The sequence below is a fragment of the Erinaceus europaeus genome, chromosome 1 (genome assembly GCF_950295315.1).
Source record: "Erinaceus europaeus chromosome 1, mEriEur2.1, whole genome shotgun sequence".
NCBI classification, from domain to species: Eukaryota; Metazoa; Chordata; class Mammalia; order Eulipotyphla; family Erinaceidae; genus Erinaceus; species Erinaceus europaeus.
Window position 1 is genome coordinate 19528305 of NC_080162.1, and position 19168 is coordinate 19547472.

At 38.1% G+C, this 19168-nt stretch overlaps 1 protein-coding gene across 9 annotated transcripts in view; it reads right to left on the bottom strand.

Annotated features, from left to right (window-relative positions):
- The window catches only part of HERC4 (HECT and RLD domain containing E3 ubiquitin protein ligase 4), a 117369-nt gene that overhangs the window by 42062 nt on the left and 56139 nt on the right, over positions 1 to 19168 (bottom strand). For all 9 annotated transcript variants that reach the window (XM_060194275.1, XM_060194059.1, XM_060194342.1 and 6 more), the window contains 6 exons: positions 16352 to 16428; positions 15235 to 15359; positions 13871 to 13930; positions 13656 to 13767; positions 13027 to 13216; positions 11385 to 11557 (listed from right to left, as the gene is read on the bottom strand). In XM_060194275.1, coding sequence (XP_060050258.1) covers positions 11385 to 11557; positions 13027 to 13216; positions 13656 to 13767; positions 13871 to 13930; positions 15235 to 15359; positions 16352 to 16428 — 737 coding nt within the window. The remainder of the gene's footprint in view (positions 1 to 11384; positions 11558 to 13026; positions 13217 to 13655; positions 13768 to 13870; positions 13931 to 15234; positions 15360 to 16351; positions 16429 to 19168) is intronic.

Genomic DNA, 19168 nt, shown 5'->3' on the forward strand with positions numbered 1-19168 from the left:
ATTCTGGGGCACTTAGATACTATGTTTCCACTATAGATGAAATCTAACAGGACCCTATTTCACAGGCTTCCACTGGGTACCATGAAATTGGGCAGAAGATGAAGAGGCCCTCAGTAGTGCAAGAGTCGGCTGCTACTGTGAGAAAGGAAGATCTGCCTCCCCGCCCAGATCCTGTTCTCAGACATGGGAACTGCCCGGTAGACGCAGCTAAGTATATTAAAAATGTTTTTGCGAAGAAAGGACATGGAGCACAAATTCAGACTCATGCCTCCATCCCATGCCTGTTTGCTATATTTTTGTTCCCATTCTCTGACCTGATGATATTTCCTATTTGTCGGGGCAAGATGGTGGTGCACACACGACAGCACACAAGGATCCAAATTCAATCCCCTGTTCCCCACTTGCAGAGGGAAAGCTTCATGAGTGGCGAAGCAGGGCAGCAGGTGTCTGTCTCTTTCCCTCACTATCTCCCCTTCTCCTCTCAATTTGTTTCTATTCATTAATAAATAAATAAACATTAAAAAGATAAAGGAAAAGTACATATCCTATACGTCGCCAAATTTATCCACCATTTCTAGGTAATCAACATGATAAAAGTCCCCAGTTCATCTTTTTACTAGTTTAATTGTTCTCCTAAACAAAGGGACAAGGCAATAGATTTGAGCATCACTCCTATTTCCATGCAACTCAAACAGCAATAAAATGTCTTAGTTCAAAACAAAGATCAGAAGGGAAAACACTAAGCAGAACTGGAACTGGAGTTGGTGTACTGCACCAAAGTAAAAGACTCTGGAAGGGGGAGAGCGGGGGAGAGGATTCAGGTCCTGGATCAAGATGGCAGAGGATCTACTGGGGGTTGGTTTGTGGAAAACTGGGAGATGTTATGCATGTACAAACTATTGTATTTTGCTATTGACTGTAAACAAGTAATCCCCCAATAAAGTCTTTTCTTGTGAAAGACTTGTATATTGAATATTATGTGTCACTACTCAAAGAAATAGAAAAAGACACAAAGAAGTAGAAAGATATTCCATGTTCATGGGTTGGAAGAATTAACATCATCCAAATGAGTATATTACCCAGAGCCATATACAAATTTAATGCAATCCCCATCAAAATCCCAACCTTTTTTTTTTTTTCGAGAATAGAACAAAAGCTATCTGGAACCAGAAAAGAACTAGAATTGCTATTAAAAAAAACAAAAACTATCTTGAGAAGAAAGAACAGAACTGGAGGCATCACACTCCCAGATCTCAAATTGTATTATAAGGCCGTTGTACTCAAAAATGCTTGGCACTGGAACATAAATAGATTATGTGGAATAGAATTGAGAGTCCACATCTACGGCCATATCACCCTGAACATGCCCGATCTCGTAAGCTAAGCAGGATTGGGCTTGACTAGTACTTGGACAGGAGAATTGAGAGTCCAGAAGTAAGCCCCCCACACCAATGGACATCTAATCTTTGACAAAGGTGCCCAGACTATTAAATGGGAAAAGGAGAGTCTCTTCAAAATATGGTGTTGGAAAAACTGGGTTGAGGAACTTCTGGGAGGTGTGGTTTATGGAGTAGTCAAGATATGATCTCTGCTTTCTCCAAAACAATCGAGCACTACAAGAGATCGAATTAGATACAAAATCTACAGCTGAAAAATCTACAGTGTCAGGTCATTCCACCTTCCAGACACGAAGATACAGATTCTACTATGACTCCATGCCAGCTGTTTTTGGCAGATGACCTCACCAATGTGTCTTGGACCCTCAGATCTCCAGAGCTCTGATCCACTAGGAAAAGATAAGACACAGGTTGGGTGGGAGCATAGATCGATCTGTCAATGCCCATGCTCAGTGGAGAAGCAATTACTGAAGCCAGAACTCCTACCTTCTGCTCCCCCAAAACAAACATACGCCCAGCTGGGGGAGAAGTGACAGGATGAAGATTAGAGGGCTCTGCACTCAAGCTCCATCAGCACCCAGAGAGAGAAGGAAAAGGAGAGGGACATATGGAAGTTGTTATGTTGTCAAGAGTGGCTTGGAAGGGAAGAGAGGATTGAATGAGGAAAAAAAAAGGGGGGGGGCAACTATGTTTAAATATGGACAGATAGTTGTAGAGAAGATGGTTGGCCCATGTCTACAACCTTAGGGGAACTGTGGTGGATTGCAGTGGGGAGACTGAAGATTCAGAACTCTGGTGGTGGGAATGGTGTGGATTCAAACCCCCGCTGACATGTAATTTTGTAATACAAAAATAAATAAATGATTAAAAAATAAACCATAAAAATTGGGTTGAAACATGAAGAAGAATGAAATTGAACTACTCTATTTCACCAAACACAACAGTAAGAAAATCTTTTTATTGTTGTAGTTATTACTGTTGTTATTCCAAGTGGATCATGGACTTGGATGTTAGACCAGGAACTATGAAATAATGAGAGGAAAATATTAGCAGAACTCTTCTCAATTTTTTTTATTATTTATTTTCCCTTTTGTTACCATTGTTGTTGTAGTTACTATTGTTGTTGTTGTCATAGGACAGAGAGAAATGGAGAGAGGAGAGGAAGGCAGAGAGGGAGAGAGAAAGATAGACACCTGCAGACCTGCTTCACTGCTTGTGAAAAGACTCCCCTGCAGGTGGGGAGCCAAGATCCTTGCTCCAGTCCTTGTGCTTTGTGCCACCTGTGCTTAACCCGCTGCACTACTGCCCAACACACTTTTCTCAATTTTAAAGGCATTTTCAATGATACAAATCCAATTACAAAGAAAACTAAGTAAAAAAATAAACCAGTGGAACTACATCAAGTTAAAAAGTGTCTGTACTTATGCATGTACAAACTATTGTATTTACTGTTGAATGTAAAACATTAATTCTCCAATAAAGAAATAAAAAAAAGTTTCTGCACAGAAAAACCAACACCCAAAGAAACCTCTCATAGAATGGGAGAAGATCTTTATATGCCATACATCAGACAAGAGGCTAATAACCAAAATATATGAAGAGCTCACCAAAACTCAGCAACAAGAAAACAAATGACCCCATCCAAAAATGGGGAGAGGATATGAACAGAATATTCTCCACAGAAGAGATCCAAAAGGCCAACAAACATGAAAAAAATGCTCGAAGTCATTGATGGTCAGAGAAACACAAATAAAGACAACAATGAGATACCACTTTACTTCTGTGAGAATGTCATACATCAGAAAGGTAGCAGCAACAAATGCTGGAGAGGTTGTGGGCACAAATGTCAATTGGTCCAACCTCTGTGGAGAACAGTCTGGAGAACTCTCAGAAGGCTAGAAATCGACCTATCCTAAGATCCTGCAATTCCTCTCCTGGGGATATATCCTAAAGAACCCATACCCATCCAAAAAGATTTGTGTATACCTATGTTCATAGCAGCACAACTTGTAATAGCCAAAACCTGGAAGCAACCCAGGCATCCAACAACAGATGAGTGGTTGAGCAAGTTGTGGTCTATATACACAATGGAATACTACTCAGCTATTAAAAATGGTGAATTCACCTTCTTTACTCCATCTTGTATGGAGCTTGAAGAAATCATGTTAGTGAGATAAGTCAGAAAGAGAAGGATGAATATGGGATGATCTCACTCATAGACAGAAGTTGAAAAACAAGATCAGAAGGGAAAACACTAAGCAGAACTGGGACTGGAGTCGGTGTACTGCACAAAGTAAAAGACTCTGGGGTGAGGGTGGGAGGGTTCAGGTCCTGGAACATGGCAGAGGAGAACCTAGTGGGTATTGAATTGTTATGTGGAAAACTGGGAAATGTTACGCATGTACAAACTACTGTATTTTACAAAGAACTATAAACCATTTATCCCCCGGTAAAGGAATCTAAAAGGAAAAGTCTTGTCTTCAGAATCTGGGGGGATAGCACAGTGGTTATGGAAAAGATTTTCTTGCCTAAGACTCAGCCCACAGGTTTGATCCCCAGCAACATCACCAGGCACAGAAGGCACAGCCGCTCTGGTAAATAAAGGTAAGGCACAGCCAAAAATAAAGGATAGAGGCAGGAGAATGAATCTGGATAGTAAATACTTAAAAAGTTTCTGAACAGTATCAAAGAATGCAAACATCATGGTAGCTAATTAGATAACAGGAAATAAGGGAAGAGTCAAGACAAAGTATTTCAAGTCTGGGTTAACTTAAAAAAAAAAAGTCAACACACATACACACAAGTCAGGAAAAGAACAATTTTATGGTTTCTGGAGCTTCGCTGACCCATGACGACTTTTTCAGACAATCAGAGTAAAAGAAATCACAGCAAAGAAGCTTCCTTCAATGTGGTGGGGGAAGGCTCAAACATGGGTTATGTTTTAAAAACAACAAAGCTATTTTGTTGGTCTAAGAGAATAATCTTGAGGAGAAAGTGAGCGGGGGAGGATGTGAGACTTGTCACTAAGCCTTTTAAGTAGTATTCTTTTCTTTTCTTTCTAACTTATTTGAGAGAAATCAAGAGAGAAGGGGGAGAGGGAGAAGGGGGAGAGGGAGATAGAGACCTGCAGCACCACTCCACTGGTTGCAAAACTTCCCTCCTCCAGGTAGGGGCAGAGAGGGCTTATAACCCCAGGTCCTTACACACTATAAGGTGTGTGCTCAACCAGGTGCACCCCCACCTGGCCCTCTCTCCATATATATATATAATTTATTTGTTTACTTTTTCTTATTCTTATCAGAGAGAAAGAGAAACAGACACTATAGCATCCACTGCTGTAGTGCTCCCAGTGTGGATCTGACCTGAATCCTGTGCATGACAAACCAGGTACCTTTATTTCTTTATATTTAACGATAGGTCAGATCATCAGATTTCTTGGGGGATAAAAGTGAAAAAGACATTCAGAACAGGTGCAGGAAGATTTGGGCGTGAACTGTGCTGGAAAGGTCTGCTGGAAAAGGGGGAAACAAAAGTTATTGAGAAGCAGGAAAGTGAGGGAACACACTGAGAGTGAGTGTAGGTGGACTCCCTAGTAGGGGTGTAAGTGTACCAGGTAGTGCTGTGTCCCTCAACAGATACCCAAGAAGCATGAGATGAACAGACAGAACACATAATGAGATAATGCACTTTATGATTTTAATGCCACTTTGAGGTTTATTTTAATTGTTTCATAAATTTCTATCTGTGGTCAAGGTACACATGTACATTTGGGAAAAAATGACTAGAGTGAAAAATACTCTTTCTGGTCATAAAAGTAAATAAGGGGGACTCGGGCAGCAGCACAGTGGGTTAAGCGCGCGTGGTGTGAAGCGCAAGGACCGGCTGAAGGATCCCAGTTGGAGCCCCCGGCTCCCCACCTGCAGGGGAGTCGCTTCACAGGCAGTGAAGCAGGTCTGCAGGTGTATATCTTTCTCTCCCCCCTCTGCCTTCCCCTCCTCTCTCCATTTCTCTCTGTCCTATCTAACGATGACGACATCAATAACAACAATAATAACTACAACAATAAAAAACAACAAGGGCAACAAAATGGAAAATAAATAAATACTAAAAAAAAAAAAAAAAAGTAAATAAGGGCATGTGCACCCTAGAGCTAGGGTCAGTTAGGGTCTGTCACAGGTTTTATTATTATTATTTTTTAATGAGTGAGACCAAACCTTCACTCTGCCATTCACAACATCCTTTTTCTTTTTATCTAGTTCTGGTGATCAAATGCAGGGTGTTATCTCATTCACACAAGGCATTTGCTCTATGGCTGATGCTCCACAGAACGTTCTGGTAAATAAAGATTTATTTAAAAACTGCCCAAAACATGACTGATATACTGTCCACAGCAGAGTTGAAATCAGTAGCTGTACCAGAAACGAAGTAGCTCATAAAACCTAAAAATATTACTAGTTGACCCTATAAAGGAAGGTTGCACACCCCAGTGTTAGTTGATATTTAGACTGTTTCTACTAAAACAGAAAATATGTTAGTACACACAAAATACCATGACCTTTCCCTTCCTATTACTTATGCTGATAAGCATATATGCTTTTAAACTGAGTGACTTTTTAAAAAAAATTATTTATTCCCTTTTTGTTGCCCTTGTTTTATTGTTGTAGTTATTTTTGTTATTGATGTCATCGTTGTTGAATAGGACAGAGAGAAATGGAGAGAGGAGGGGAAGACAGAGAGGGGGAGAGAAAGACAGACACCTGCAGACCTGCTTCACCCTTGTGAAGCGACTTCCCTGGAGGTGAGGGGACGTGGGCTTGAACTGGGATCCTTACTCGGTCCTTGCACTCTGCGCCACGTGCGCTTAACCCGCTGTACTAACGCCCGACTCCCAACCGAGAGACTATTATAAATGCAAATACCATTGATCTTTGACATGCTTACATTAAATATTTTAGATTTCAAAATATAATTAGAGGACTGGGAAAATCGCATACTGGTTATGCAAAAAGATTTTCATACCTAAGGCTACCAGGTCTCAGGCTCAATCTCCAGCTCCAGTATATGCCAGAGTTGAGCAGTGCTCTGGTTTCTCACTCTCTCTCCCATTTCTCTCACTAAAAATATAAATAAATAAATGAAAAAATATATACAAAAGGTAAACTACAATGGCCTTAACCAACCAATAGTAACCAGTGTCTACAATCAGTATGTTCTGCAGATGCACATTTTTGAAAAGAAAAAAAACAAAACATGGTAAAAAAAAAAACAAAACAGGTCTGTTCCAGGAAGACACAAATTTAAAACTTATGTGTGGGAGAAAATAATGAATGGTTGACAATTCAGACTCAATGATTTAAGAGCAAAAGAGAAAATCAGTACTTAAAAATGAATGAAAAAAAAATGGGTCAAGGAGACTGGTCTGTGGTGGCATCACACACGTGCAATGTCCTGGGTCCATGTGCCGGCACCACGTTAGCAAACAAATGGGGGAGGAGTAAGAGCCACCGACAAACTGGTTCAAAAGACCTTGATGCAGATTTACACATGATAGAATAGCAACAGTTTCAGTATGTAAAAATGCATCTGTGTGGAGAATAAGACACTGTTTTCCTCAGAAAGCCTTTAATTATTCTATATTAAAAGTCTTCATATATGTTCTCATAACACCCTTAATTTTCCTTGGCTACCACTTACCACGCTGCATTATAATCATGACACTGGTAGAAATCATTTCCCTTAAAACTAGTAAGTATACAGAGTAAGCACTCAGTAAATATTTATAAAGTGAATGAAAAAAGAACAACTCTGAAACATTATATATTATATTCAGTATTAATGCCTAAAATGTGCAGAATACAACTTATTTATGCTTTGTCATAATACTATTTCACATATTAATTCCATAGTAGTATTCTGGCTTATAAAACACAGAGGTGATACAGAGTAATGGTATATATGTGACTCATCTGCTTCAGTCATCAAAAAAAAAAAAGTTAAAAGCACTGACTTAAAAGATTAACATGGTGTAAATCATTTAGGTTAGATAAAGCAAGTCTTTATTTCCTTGGTTAGTATCTCTACAAAGTTCAACTCAAACTTCTAATTACTTGCTAGTAAAATCCAATTACTTGCTAGTAAACTCATTTATTTAGTAACATATGACCATCTCTGACAGCAGATTCCCAAGTTATCTTTCTTATGATACCATTTGGATTACTAGAAATAAATGTTAACTCAAGAGCTTTCCAAAGGACATGACATAAGGGAGAAACAAGCCAACTATGTCTCTTAAAATGATTTGGAGGCACAGTTCTAGTTCTTACTCATGACCCAGGGTTAGGTCAAGAAAACTGTTTGAAGAAACTTACTTATTTTGGTAGAAGAGGGCCATCACTGCTCTGGGCCGCTTTTTCATACAGTTAGAGACAGAGAGGGAGAGTCACTACAGCAAAGCTCTGGCGCCATCCATACTACCTCCCATGTGGTACACCAAGGCTCTACCCTGGAGAACGAAGCATTTGCCCTACTAGTGAGCTATCTTTCTGGCCCAATCTTCTCTAAATTTTAGCCATGGAGCAGAGAAGAAGCATATACAGTTGTGAGGTATAAAATGTCTTTTAAAAGCATATTTCTGATAAGCAACTTGGGTTTTATTAAAGACAAAAATCAACCATCCCTCAAGATATTATCCACAAGCATCTATGATAGACAAGGACCAAGAGAAGTTTTCCTCAGAGCAAAAGTAGAGAAAAAAGGTAAATTATTGCCTTAAAGGCTCCAAGTAAGAGATGCTTAACAAAATGACACTGCTGTCATCCTGCTTTTGAGTAGCTAAATAGTACCAAACAAGAAGCTAGTTTCTTCACAACCCTATCAATTAAGCCAAAGCAGCTGTATCCCTCCAAATACTGGTTGTGGTGACAATGAAGCCATGGCCTGATCATCTGTGTTGTAGAATCTGAGCAACACATCAGTTCTCACAAACTATCAGGATCAGCATCAGCATTTTCATCTTTATTTTATAGTTGTGTCTCCATTTACATACGTGATAAAGAAAAGACCTATTCGGGGCCAGGTGGTGGCGCACCTGGTTAAGCACACATATTACAATGTGCAAGGACCCAGGTTTGAGGCCCCAGTCCCCAACTGCAGGGGGAAAACTTTGTGAGTGGCGAAGCAGGGCTGCAGGTGTCTCTCTGTCTCTCTCCCTATTACCCCCTTCCCTCTTGATTCCTGGCTGTCTCTATCCAATAAATAAAGATAATAAAAAAAAATAAATAGGGGCTGGGGGGTGGTGCACCTGGTAAGTGCACATGTTACTATGCACAAGGACCTAAGCTCAAGGCCCGTGTCCCTAGCTGTAGGGAGGGGGAAGCTTCAGAAGTGGTGAAGCAGTGCTGCTTCTCTCTACTGTGCTGTCTCTCTCTCTCTCTCTCCTTTTCTACTCCCCTCCCTTCTAAATTTCTGTCTTATCAAAGTAAATAGTTAAAAAAAAAAGCTTAAAAAAAATGAAATAAAGTTGGAAATAAGGTCTTTCAAAAGTACAGTGCTATCTGCAATTACAGAAGCTTAAACCTCTAGATCTAGCAGAACAAAAGACCCCTTTCTAGACATATTATTCTATTTGTTGATATGGAAATACATTAGAAAGACCAGAGATTTTGGAAGCAGATTTCTATTTCAACTTTTCAGCTAACAAGAACCAAGGAACCTAGTGCATTTATCATAGCTCCATCAAAAAGTTTCAGGAGACAAACCCAGGGGCAGGGGAGGGGGTTTCTCGGCAGAGATAAAAGCTTCTGAGCTAGGCAGATGATGATGATGATTTTGTCTAATCACAAGAGACAAAAGGTCCAATTTCCTCCCCCATCCACTACTCTTTTTAATTTTCAGTAAAAGACAAGAGCTGGGGGTGGTGGTGGTGGAAGGGGGTGAGGAAGTAATGGAGATAAACAAGAGAGAGAAAGTGGGTACCTGGCAATGGGACCAGCTGATAAAGAATTATTCATTGACATAGAAGAAAAAGCAATTGGGGGAGGGGTTCTAATCTCTTAAATCATAGACAAAAGAAGTAAAGAAAAGCAGGTCTTAAGAGAGTTGCAGAAGAATCCAGCTACCCCTAAAAAAAAGCCTTGTTCTGGGAAAGACAAATTAAGAATTAATTATTTCCTTAGGAAAGAAATATCTGTCATTTCTTCAATTATGATGAAAAGAGAAAGGACTTGTTGGCTAGGAATTCCAGACATACTAAATTAAGAAGAAAAAAAAAACAATCAGGAAGTTGAGAAAATACCCAGCAACTAAGAGAATAAAAAGGAAAATAAAGGGTCCACAGAGTACTTTCCTAGAGAAAACAGGAGTATTATTTTCTGTCCTTTTTTTTTTTTTAAGATTTTATTTATTTATTAATGAGGAAGACAGGAGGAGAGAAAAAAACAGACATCACTCTGGCACATGTTGCCAGGGATTGAATTTAGGACCTCATATTTGAGAGTACAATGCTTTATCCACTGCACCACCTCCCAGACCACCTTTTTTCCCTTTCTCTCTCTCTCTCCCTCTCTCTTTTTTTTTTTTTTTTACCAGAGCACTAGTCAGCTCTGGCTTATGGCGGTGTGGGGGACTGAACCTTGGACTTTGGAGTCTCAGGCATGAGAATCTGTTTGCATAACCATTATGCTATCTACCCCCCACTCCTATTTCCTTTTCATATATGCACCTTAGCACTAGGCAAGAAGAATCTAAAGACACTAAGGATACGGTTAAGAGTAAAGTGAATACTAAAGGTTTACGAGTTTCTCAGTCACTCTAAAGGCAAGTAACATGCTTTTCCCTCAGGTCATGTCCCCCAGAATAGCCTCTTAAGAAAACCAAATGGTACAACAGAGATATACCTACCAGCTGTCAGGGATGTCTCAAATCCATCTTTAATGATAACAGCTGAGACTCTACTTCTTCACATAACTTTGAAGTGCTACAAATGTAAAGGGTACTATATCTTACACTAGGGAGAAGGGCAGGAAGGAACAATAGGCAATGTAATGAATTATATGTGATTCCATTTTCAAATAGTCATGTTTCAAATATACTATTTTACCGATTAAAATTATTAGTACTCAATAGCAAAAGAATGAGTTTTAAATGTTCATAATCACAAATTGAATGTAGTCACTTCCACTGATAACTACAAATAACAAAAAATGTATGAATATTAATTCATTAGTATGCTATTGTTCTGCCCAATTTAAGAAAAAAGTTATGCCTGGGCCGGGCGGTGAAGCACCTAGTTGAACACACGTTACAGTGCGCAAGGACCCAGGTTCGAGCTCCCAGTCCCCACCTGCAGGGAGAAAGCTTTGCGAGTGGTGAGACAAGGGCTGCAAGAGTCTCTCTCCTTTTCTATCACCCCCTTCCCCTTGATTTCTGTCTGTATCGAATAAACAAAGATAATAAATTAGAAGAAAGTTATGCCTAACAAAGTGAAACTAAAGCTCTAAAATACAAATACATGATCTCTTAAAGGAAATTTCAAATGGTTTTTCCAAAGTTCTATGGCACTGTTTTCTAATTTTTTTAATTTTTTTTTTTTTTTTTTTTTTGCCTCTCAGGTTATCACTGGGGCTAAGTGCCAGCACTACAAATCCACTGTCCTGGAGGACATTTTTCTTTCTTTCTTTTTTGTACTGGATAGGGCAGAGAGAAATTGAGAGGTGAGGGAGAGATATAGAGAGAGAGACACACACACCTGCAGACCTACTTCACCACTTGTGAAGCAACCCCCCCAGCCCACAGGTGGGGAGTGGGGGCTTGAAATGGGATCCTTGCATGGCGCCCTGCACTTCTTATGTGCATTTTAACCCAGTGCACCACTGCCTGGCCCCCTGTGATATGTATTGCTTATGCCAAACTAAGTCTATAATAAATTAATGTTAAAATAAACATGATTTGTTAGTTAAAATAGAAATATAAAGGAACTACTGGACATACCCTATGTAATATTTCTAAAACCTTTAATGCAGTATGAAGAAAACTGTTGAAAATTCTTCTTTCAGAAGGGGGAATGCCGATCTTGTAGAGTTTCAAAAGATGTACCACAACTTCCTTAAAAAGTTCTACTATCTTGAGGAATAGTGGAGGTTCAAGAACTGACCACCAGTTTTCTGTTGTTAGAGGGTGAACATAAAAATAAAATAAACTTTTAAAATATTATAACTTTTCCAAATCATACTGATTTTTGTTTCTATAGCAATGAATCTAAATCCTTGGGGAGTTTCAAAAAAACACATATATAACACAATTATTTCTGTTACATTTCAAGAGAGGGTGTATAGTCTCCACACTTCACCTAAAAGCTAAAGAATAAATAATATTCTAAAAACTTCCACAACCAAAATAAAGGACAACTGCATTTATAGTTTTAGTTTTCTAAATTATGTTAAAACCTCACCATTATGCCCAAAATGAAAATCAGTTATAAAAATGTTTGTAGGTCAGTGAAATACCTCACTTGGACACCATGCTATTTTGTCATGTGCGTGACCAGGTTCAAGTCCAGCCCCTACCTCACTGTAGGAAACTTCGGTGCTGTGGTATCTTTCATTCTTTTTTTTGTGCATCCCAGCTTCACTCTCCTATTTCCAGTTACTTTCCTCAGATCCCCAAGGACAGAATCCCTTGTTTGTTCTTCCACACACCCTCAGCCCTAAAACTTCTAACTGGTTTTATTACAGCTTAATGTATGTAATAAATATCATTACAAGGTAAAGTGCAGGGCCAAACTTAGCAAGTGAACCATAAAGGCTGAAGAGATGAAATTTATGTAATTAAAAAAATTAAGGTGAAGAAAGTTTACATCAAAACCCAATAGCAAATAGAAACAGAACTGTAAGCTCACATGAGCATTAGAATGCTATCTACATGTAGAAAAATGAAGTCAAACATCGAAAATTAACAAATGATGGATCAGCAAAGAACAGAGTTCAGGGAGGAGTTAAAATCTATGTTTAATCAATTTTAATTGTTCTTCGTTAATAGTAAGATGATTCTAGAGGGAGTGAAGGAGGAAAATATTACAAAGAGTTGTCTTTCCTGACACTGCCTCTGCCACTGCTTTATTAGAACATTAACGTGCTCTGCCTCCAACATCTAGCAACAGATGATTAGAGAAAAAAAGTTCAAGGTGGCAAAAATTAAGCAGCAAACAAGCAAGCAAAACTTATGAGGATTTAAAAAAAAACTCATATTAATTAAGTAGTGATTTGTGAGACTGTAAGTTAATAGGGGTGTATATTAACATCATTCCCACCACCAAAGGTGTGTGTGTGTGTGTGTGTGTGTGTGTGTGTGTGTGTGTGTGTCCCTCCCCCCGGAGATTTTTACTTTGGTGCCATACTCCAAACTCAGTAAGGTCCTGCTTTGATTTTCCCTTTTCTGTTCTTCTTTCTCAACTTACTTCTGTTGATGAGTGGGATCATCCCATACTCTTCTTTGTCTTTCTGACTTACCTCACTTAACATAATTTCTTCTAGCTCCATCCAAGATGGGCCAGAGAAGGTGGGTTCATTATTCTTATGAGGATTTTAATTTCAAGGGAAACAGTATCAAAAGGAAAAGGTATTAAAATTCTTACCAAGAACTTTCAGGGGTGCCTTTTCTAGGTTCACAAGAGCTGTACCAAAGGGAATCGCTATTGTTGTAAAATTATTGGAATCACTCATCAGTGGACATTCTGGTAGAGTAAGATAAAACCTCAGTGCTTCAACATCAGGTAAGGAGCTAGTCAGTTTAGGAATAAGATTCTTTTCCAAACTAGCCGCCACCTATATTTTGACAAAATTAAAACCCACTTCAGTAAAAGTTTGGTGAAGAAAAAAATGAAACAAGACATGGCCTTATAATCAAAGAATGCTTCAGACATGGTAAAAATTGATACAAAGGCGTTGCTGGAAAATTTTTTTAAATTTTGTATTCAAGACTGTTGAAATTTAACCTTGATAGCTATTAAAACATAACCAACAGTAATGTTAAGTAACTAAGGCCTTGCTCCTAAGATCTTGAAATATTTGCAGATTTCTGACAATAAATTACATTTTAAAATAAAACCTTGTTGTAGGTCTTAAACTAGCATATTTAATAAAATCATACAAAGCATGTCATAATGAAATTATACAGTTAATTAAGTTGTAAGCATATGAACTAATATGGAAAAAAAACCCAATAGGCTATTTAATAAAAATACAAAATTCTTTAATGACAAACCTGCTGAGATATTTGAGGATGATCAGGTTGTATAAGTTTGTGGAATAATAGCCTAGCAGCATTCATATCAACCCCTGAAAATTTGGAGCCTGTCCTATAGTGATCATCATTGCTTTGAAAAGAGAGAAAAAGGAAATAATAGCATTTAAAAATCATTTCACTTATGTAATATGATAAATGTAGAAAGTTCTGCGTGACAAAGAACTGTCACTTACCTGATAGCTAAAAAACTTCCATTTAGGCAGCCAGAAGATGAAAATGTCCCATCTATTTCACTAGAAAGAAATTTAAAAATCCCTAGTCACAAAATCTGTTTGTCTTTACTTTTAGTAAGTCAATATTTTACTTCATATTTAATGCTAGATAATGCCGCTAAACAATACTCAGAAATCTCTAAATTACTAAAGACTGACACTTGTTTTATAAGAGGACCAGAGTACTGCTCTGTCATATATGGTGACAGGGACTGAATGCAGGGCCTCACACATGCAAACTACGAACTCTGCTTTCTGAGTCACCTTTCTGGCTTCAATTTGATAAAAGTTACTATTGTTTACCCTAGACACTCTCAAGCAGTATTTGCATATTCTGCAATCACTGAATAAATTGGATACTCTTCAAAATTTTTTTGTTTTACTAGAGCCCTGCTCAGCTCTGGCTTATGATGGTGCCAGGGACTGAACCTGGGACCTAAGAACCTCAGGAATAAAAGCTGGTGCATGATAAACATGATCATTTCGATTTTTGTTTTTCCATTCCAAGTATCCTCATTGAGTTTTAAGAAAAAATTTTAATTTGGGAAGACAATTTGGAATGAAAATGCAGCAGGCTGGGAGATGGCACAATTGCAGAAATGAAGGGCTAGCAACTGTGACATCCTGAAATTAATCCCTGGCATCACATATGTGAGTGTGATGATCTGGTTCTTTCTCATTAAATAAATCTTTTTTTTTTTTGGTGAGGCAACCAAAAGTTTTAAGTGTAGATGTTTTCAAATTATTCAAGGCATTTATGCTAATTGTACTGACAAAGAGTCTATGATTATTTTGGTTCCCTCACAGAAAAATAAGTAAACAAACAAATCTTAAAACAAACCAACACTTAACAAATATAGCTCTTTCCCAAAATCAACACTGCCAACACCACTTAAGAACCCTAAGTATAATGCAAGTCAAGCTATCCATAAAATAATCAAGAAAGAAAGAATACACAAATCTTCCAGTGAGCATAAAAGTTAAAGTGACTGCTATGAAGTTAGAAGCAATGTAGTATTTCAAGCTTAATCTTAAAGTAGCTACATATAAATTTAATATATTTGCTTTCAACATATTTAATGAGAAAGAGAATGAGAGAGACACAGAGCACATCTAAGTTCCTTTCTATCAGAGTCACCTATAACGTAAACTATCCATTTACATAAATTTAAATATTATATCTCTCAAAATGTTATTATAGACATTTAAGCTTCTGTAATGTATTATTCAGTGGTATTCAATGGTATTTGAATAAAAACTTCTGAATACAGAATATTATACCAGAGTTGAGAGATTTTATTTGTATAGGTAAATGCTTTTCTTACTTGGCTATCTCCACAGGAAATCTTCCAGAGGGGTAGCTCAGCCATTTTTGAATTAGAGCTTCATTCAGGGTCCAGATTTGCTTTGAAGGATCAGGATATCTAAAGTCATCTGGTGGCCCACAATTCTAAAGTTTGAAAAAAGCAGGGTTTTCAGATGAAAACTCATATATAACAAACCAGGACACAACTCCACTCTTTCTGTCTTTGGCTGCTTTAACAGGCTGCACTAAAGCCCTGCTCCACTAGTCATGAAGGTCTTTATTTGTTTTGTCTTCTCCACATCCATGATATGGTGCCAGAGATCCAAGCTGAGCCACCTACCCAGACCCTGCCCGGTTGTTTAGTCTTTTTGCACTCAGTCAACTTCCTCCTTTGCTCGGTACAGTGCTCCTATGTGGTGCTGGGGACTCAAGTCCAAGTTCTTAGAACCAGTGTGTGTTTTACTAGGTAAGTTATATCCCCATACCATGTGCTATTTTGGTTTTTTTTAATGTTTATTTCCTTTTGTTGCCCTTGTTTTATTGTTGTAGTTATTATTGATGTCACTGTTCGATAGGAGAGAGAGAAATGGAGAGAGGAGGGTAAGACAGAGAAGGGGAGAGAAAGATAGACACCTGCAGACCTGCTTCACCGCTTGTGAAGTGACTCCCCTGCAGGTGGGGAGCCATGGGCTTGAACCGGGATCCTTGTGCTTTGTACCATGTGTGCTTAACCCGTTGCACTACCACCCGACTCCTACCATGTGCTATTTTAATAGAAATAAACCTCTACAAAATAGTTAACCAATGGGTCAGAGAAAACTTATTTTTTTCCATTTATGGGGGGATTAATGTTTTACATTTGACAGTAAATACAATAGTTTGTACATGCATAACATTTCTCAGTTTTCTACATAACAATACAACTCCCACTAGGTCCTCTGTCATCCTTTTCCAGGACCTGTACTCTCCCCCTCACCCACCCGAGACTTACTTTGGTGTAATACACCAAGAAAACTTATTTTGTAGACTTGAAAAATTCAAGGGATTACTTTATGACATGAAGAATAATAAAACAGATTTTTTATTAAAATTCCTCAAAAATATTTAAGTTAGTAATTATATTAAATGACTATTACCTGGAGATTAGAATAATGTGAAAAACTCTGATCACCACCTGAGAAAATTCTTTTTACACAGAAATATTCTTCAGAACCTGTAATAAAAAAAAAAAAATTAAGACTTACAGACAGTTCAAAACATCAAATACATGATGAGGCTCTTTCTTAATCTTAAATTCTGAGTTACAGAATCTGTGACATAAAATGACTTGAAGTATTCTAACTGCTATGGTGGTGAAACTGACCAAGTGATGAACATTAAGTAATTCCACAAACATAGGCAGCACTTGGTAACTTTACAAGTATTTCTTTTGGCTTACACACAAATATAATTGTGTTACCTAGTCCGTATTTCCATTACCTCAACATACTTTCAGTTTAAACTGAAAGTCATGTAAAAATGGAATGAAATGTATATAAGACAGTTAAGAAGAAAATTAAATCTGAAAAAGAGCACTCTGCCTTTATTTAGCTTTTTGTTTTGTTTTGTTTTGACACCAGGGCTCAAACCAAAGGTCTCACACATACAAAGCATATAACTTACCAGTGAAGTAGACTATCAGTCAAGAACATAGTGTCCTATGGTCAAATAAGACGCTGACAAGTTGGTGGAGAATGTGGTGTGCTGATAGGTATCCAGGGGAGATAAATAATTGTACGCATGTGAAAGCAACAGACTTGTAAATCATCACTCCCCCCCCAAAAAAACAAATAAAATGTTAAGAAAGAAACTGAAAAGAATAACCTAGTCACTAAGTCCCAATAGGCTCTAGTATCACAACTCATAGAAAAATCTGAAACAAAATCAGATGTAAATAAAGAAGGGAAATAATTCTGAGAAATTGTTTAGATATGCTAAAGGAAGTCTGGAAAAAATCAATTCTGCCCTAAGGTGTATTTCTTCTCAGTGTTATTGCTTTTGCTCTCATACTATCTTACTCACACCGAACACTTCCCATCTGCATCTGTAACAAACTTTTTTTTGTTTATTTTTTTAAATGACATGTATTCAGCATTTGATCAAATTACTACATTTAGCAATCAAGAGCATGGGTACAAAAAAGTAACAAACTATTAACAACAACAAAAAGTCTATCAGAAACAGTGGAAAAATTCACACTCAAAGCCTCAGTGTGCTAAAGGGGAGGGGGGAGTATGGGGCTAGGGGAATTTTGAAACATGCAGCAACTTGGATATACCTTAAAGACATAATGTTAAATTTATGAAATAAGTAAATCACAAAAGATGTACTGAATGGTTCCATTTAAGTTAGGTAGCTAGACAGAAGTCACAGTTACAGAGTCAGAATGAAGAATGGTGGCTGCCAGCTAAGGAGAGTAATAGTTATTTCATAAATACAAAGTTTCGATACTGCAGTATGAAAAGTTCTGAGCTTTGCTTGCACAACAATATAAACGTACTTGGCACTGCTGAACCATGCACTGAAACACTGGTCAAGGGCAGGCAAAAGCTTGGAGAGTACAGTGTTTTGCCATGTGTATAACTCAGGTTTGGGTCAGATCCCTACACTTCAATGCTGTGGCTTCCTCCCCCTCTCTCTGCCTCTCACTTTTTCAAGCTGAAAACAAACAAAAAAGTCAGCCAAGAGCAGTGAAGCTCTGGAGACAACAAAATAATAAGGAGGAAAAAGAAACAAGAGTAGCAGTCACCTTTAGAAAAATTGCTATGCACATTTTACTACAATTCAACATAATTGTATGGTCTTGTATGGCGCAGCACATCCTAACCATGGGATTTTCAAAGTAAACAAAGTTCCCAAATAACTTGGTTATAATAATAATAATCTATTGCCTTCTGAAACTCTAAGACAGCAAGGAACCTTCCTCATTCCCTTTAATATACATATTTCTCCCAGTCCTGGAACCTTTGGGGCTTTGCTCATTTTCTTTCATCCTTCTCTTGATTTATACCATTTGCTACAGCATCTGCCGATCTCAACCAAATCAATGCAGCCAGTGCCAACTCAACATGTTTCACTTTGGACTGTGTCTAAGAGTCGCCAGGCCTGGGATGTCAACCCTCCAGCTCCAATAGCCCAGTGAGACCTTTCCTAGCCCAAAGGACTCCTTTGTTCCATTTCAGGTGGTGCACTTCCTAACAAAATTACAGAACCTAGATATAGACCAGGACCCATGGGGTAGGGCACATGTGCACATGTATCCTTAAGTTAGGAGAAAATATATACCTTAAAGTAAAAGGGTGCAACAGTCTACAGTGGCTCACTAAATGCAGCAAGCAAGTAGGAACCTAAAAAGGACACCATAAAGTACTTAATCAAATATTTTCTACTTAGACCTAGATACCCTCACCTGCTTATTATTTTACCTCACTCTTAAAAAAAAGCAAACACATTTCCTTCCCATCAATATCCAAGAACAACCCAGTTCCCATACCCACACTCCCAAACCACTTTTAATACTGTATCTATCTTGAGTCCTCTTATGCACATAGTATAAAGTTCTTAGGTCCAACTCCAACATGAATATGGAGGCTTTCTGATACTTTTAGCTCAATATTGATACAATCTAGCCAGAGGCAGCATCCCATCCCATCCTATCCCATCCCATGTGTTCCAAGACTAGCCTCCACTTTAACACCAGCTGCAAGCTTAGGTTGTTACCTTTAGGGTCTTGTCAAAACCTTAGTTACAGATGAGAGAATGTAGAATGTAGTAAATCAACTGCTCCACAGGTTTAACTAATTTGCTAGAGCAAAAAACCGTTAACTCAGTAGATCATTGATTGATTACAAAAGATTACTTAGGGATAAGCAGGTGGAAGAGACATGTAAGACAAGGCATGGAGACAGGCCTTG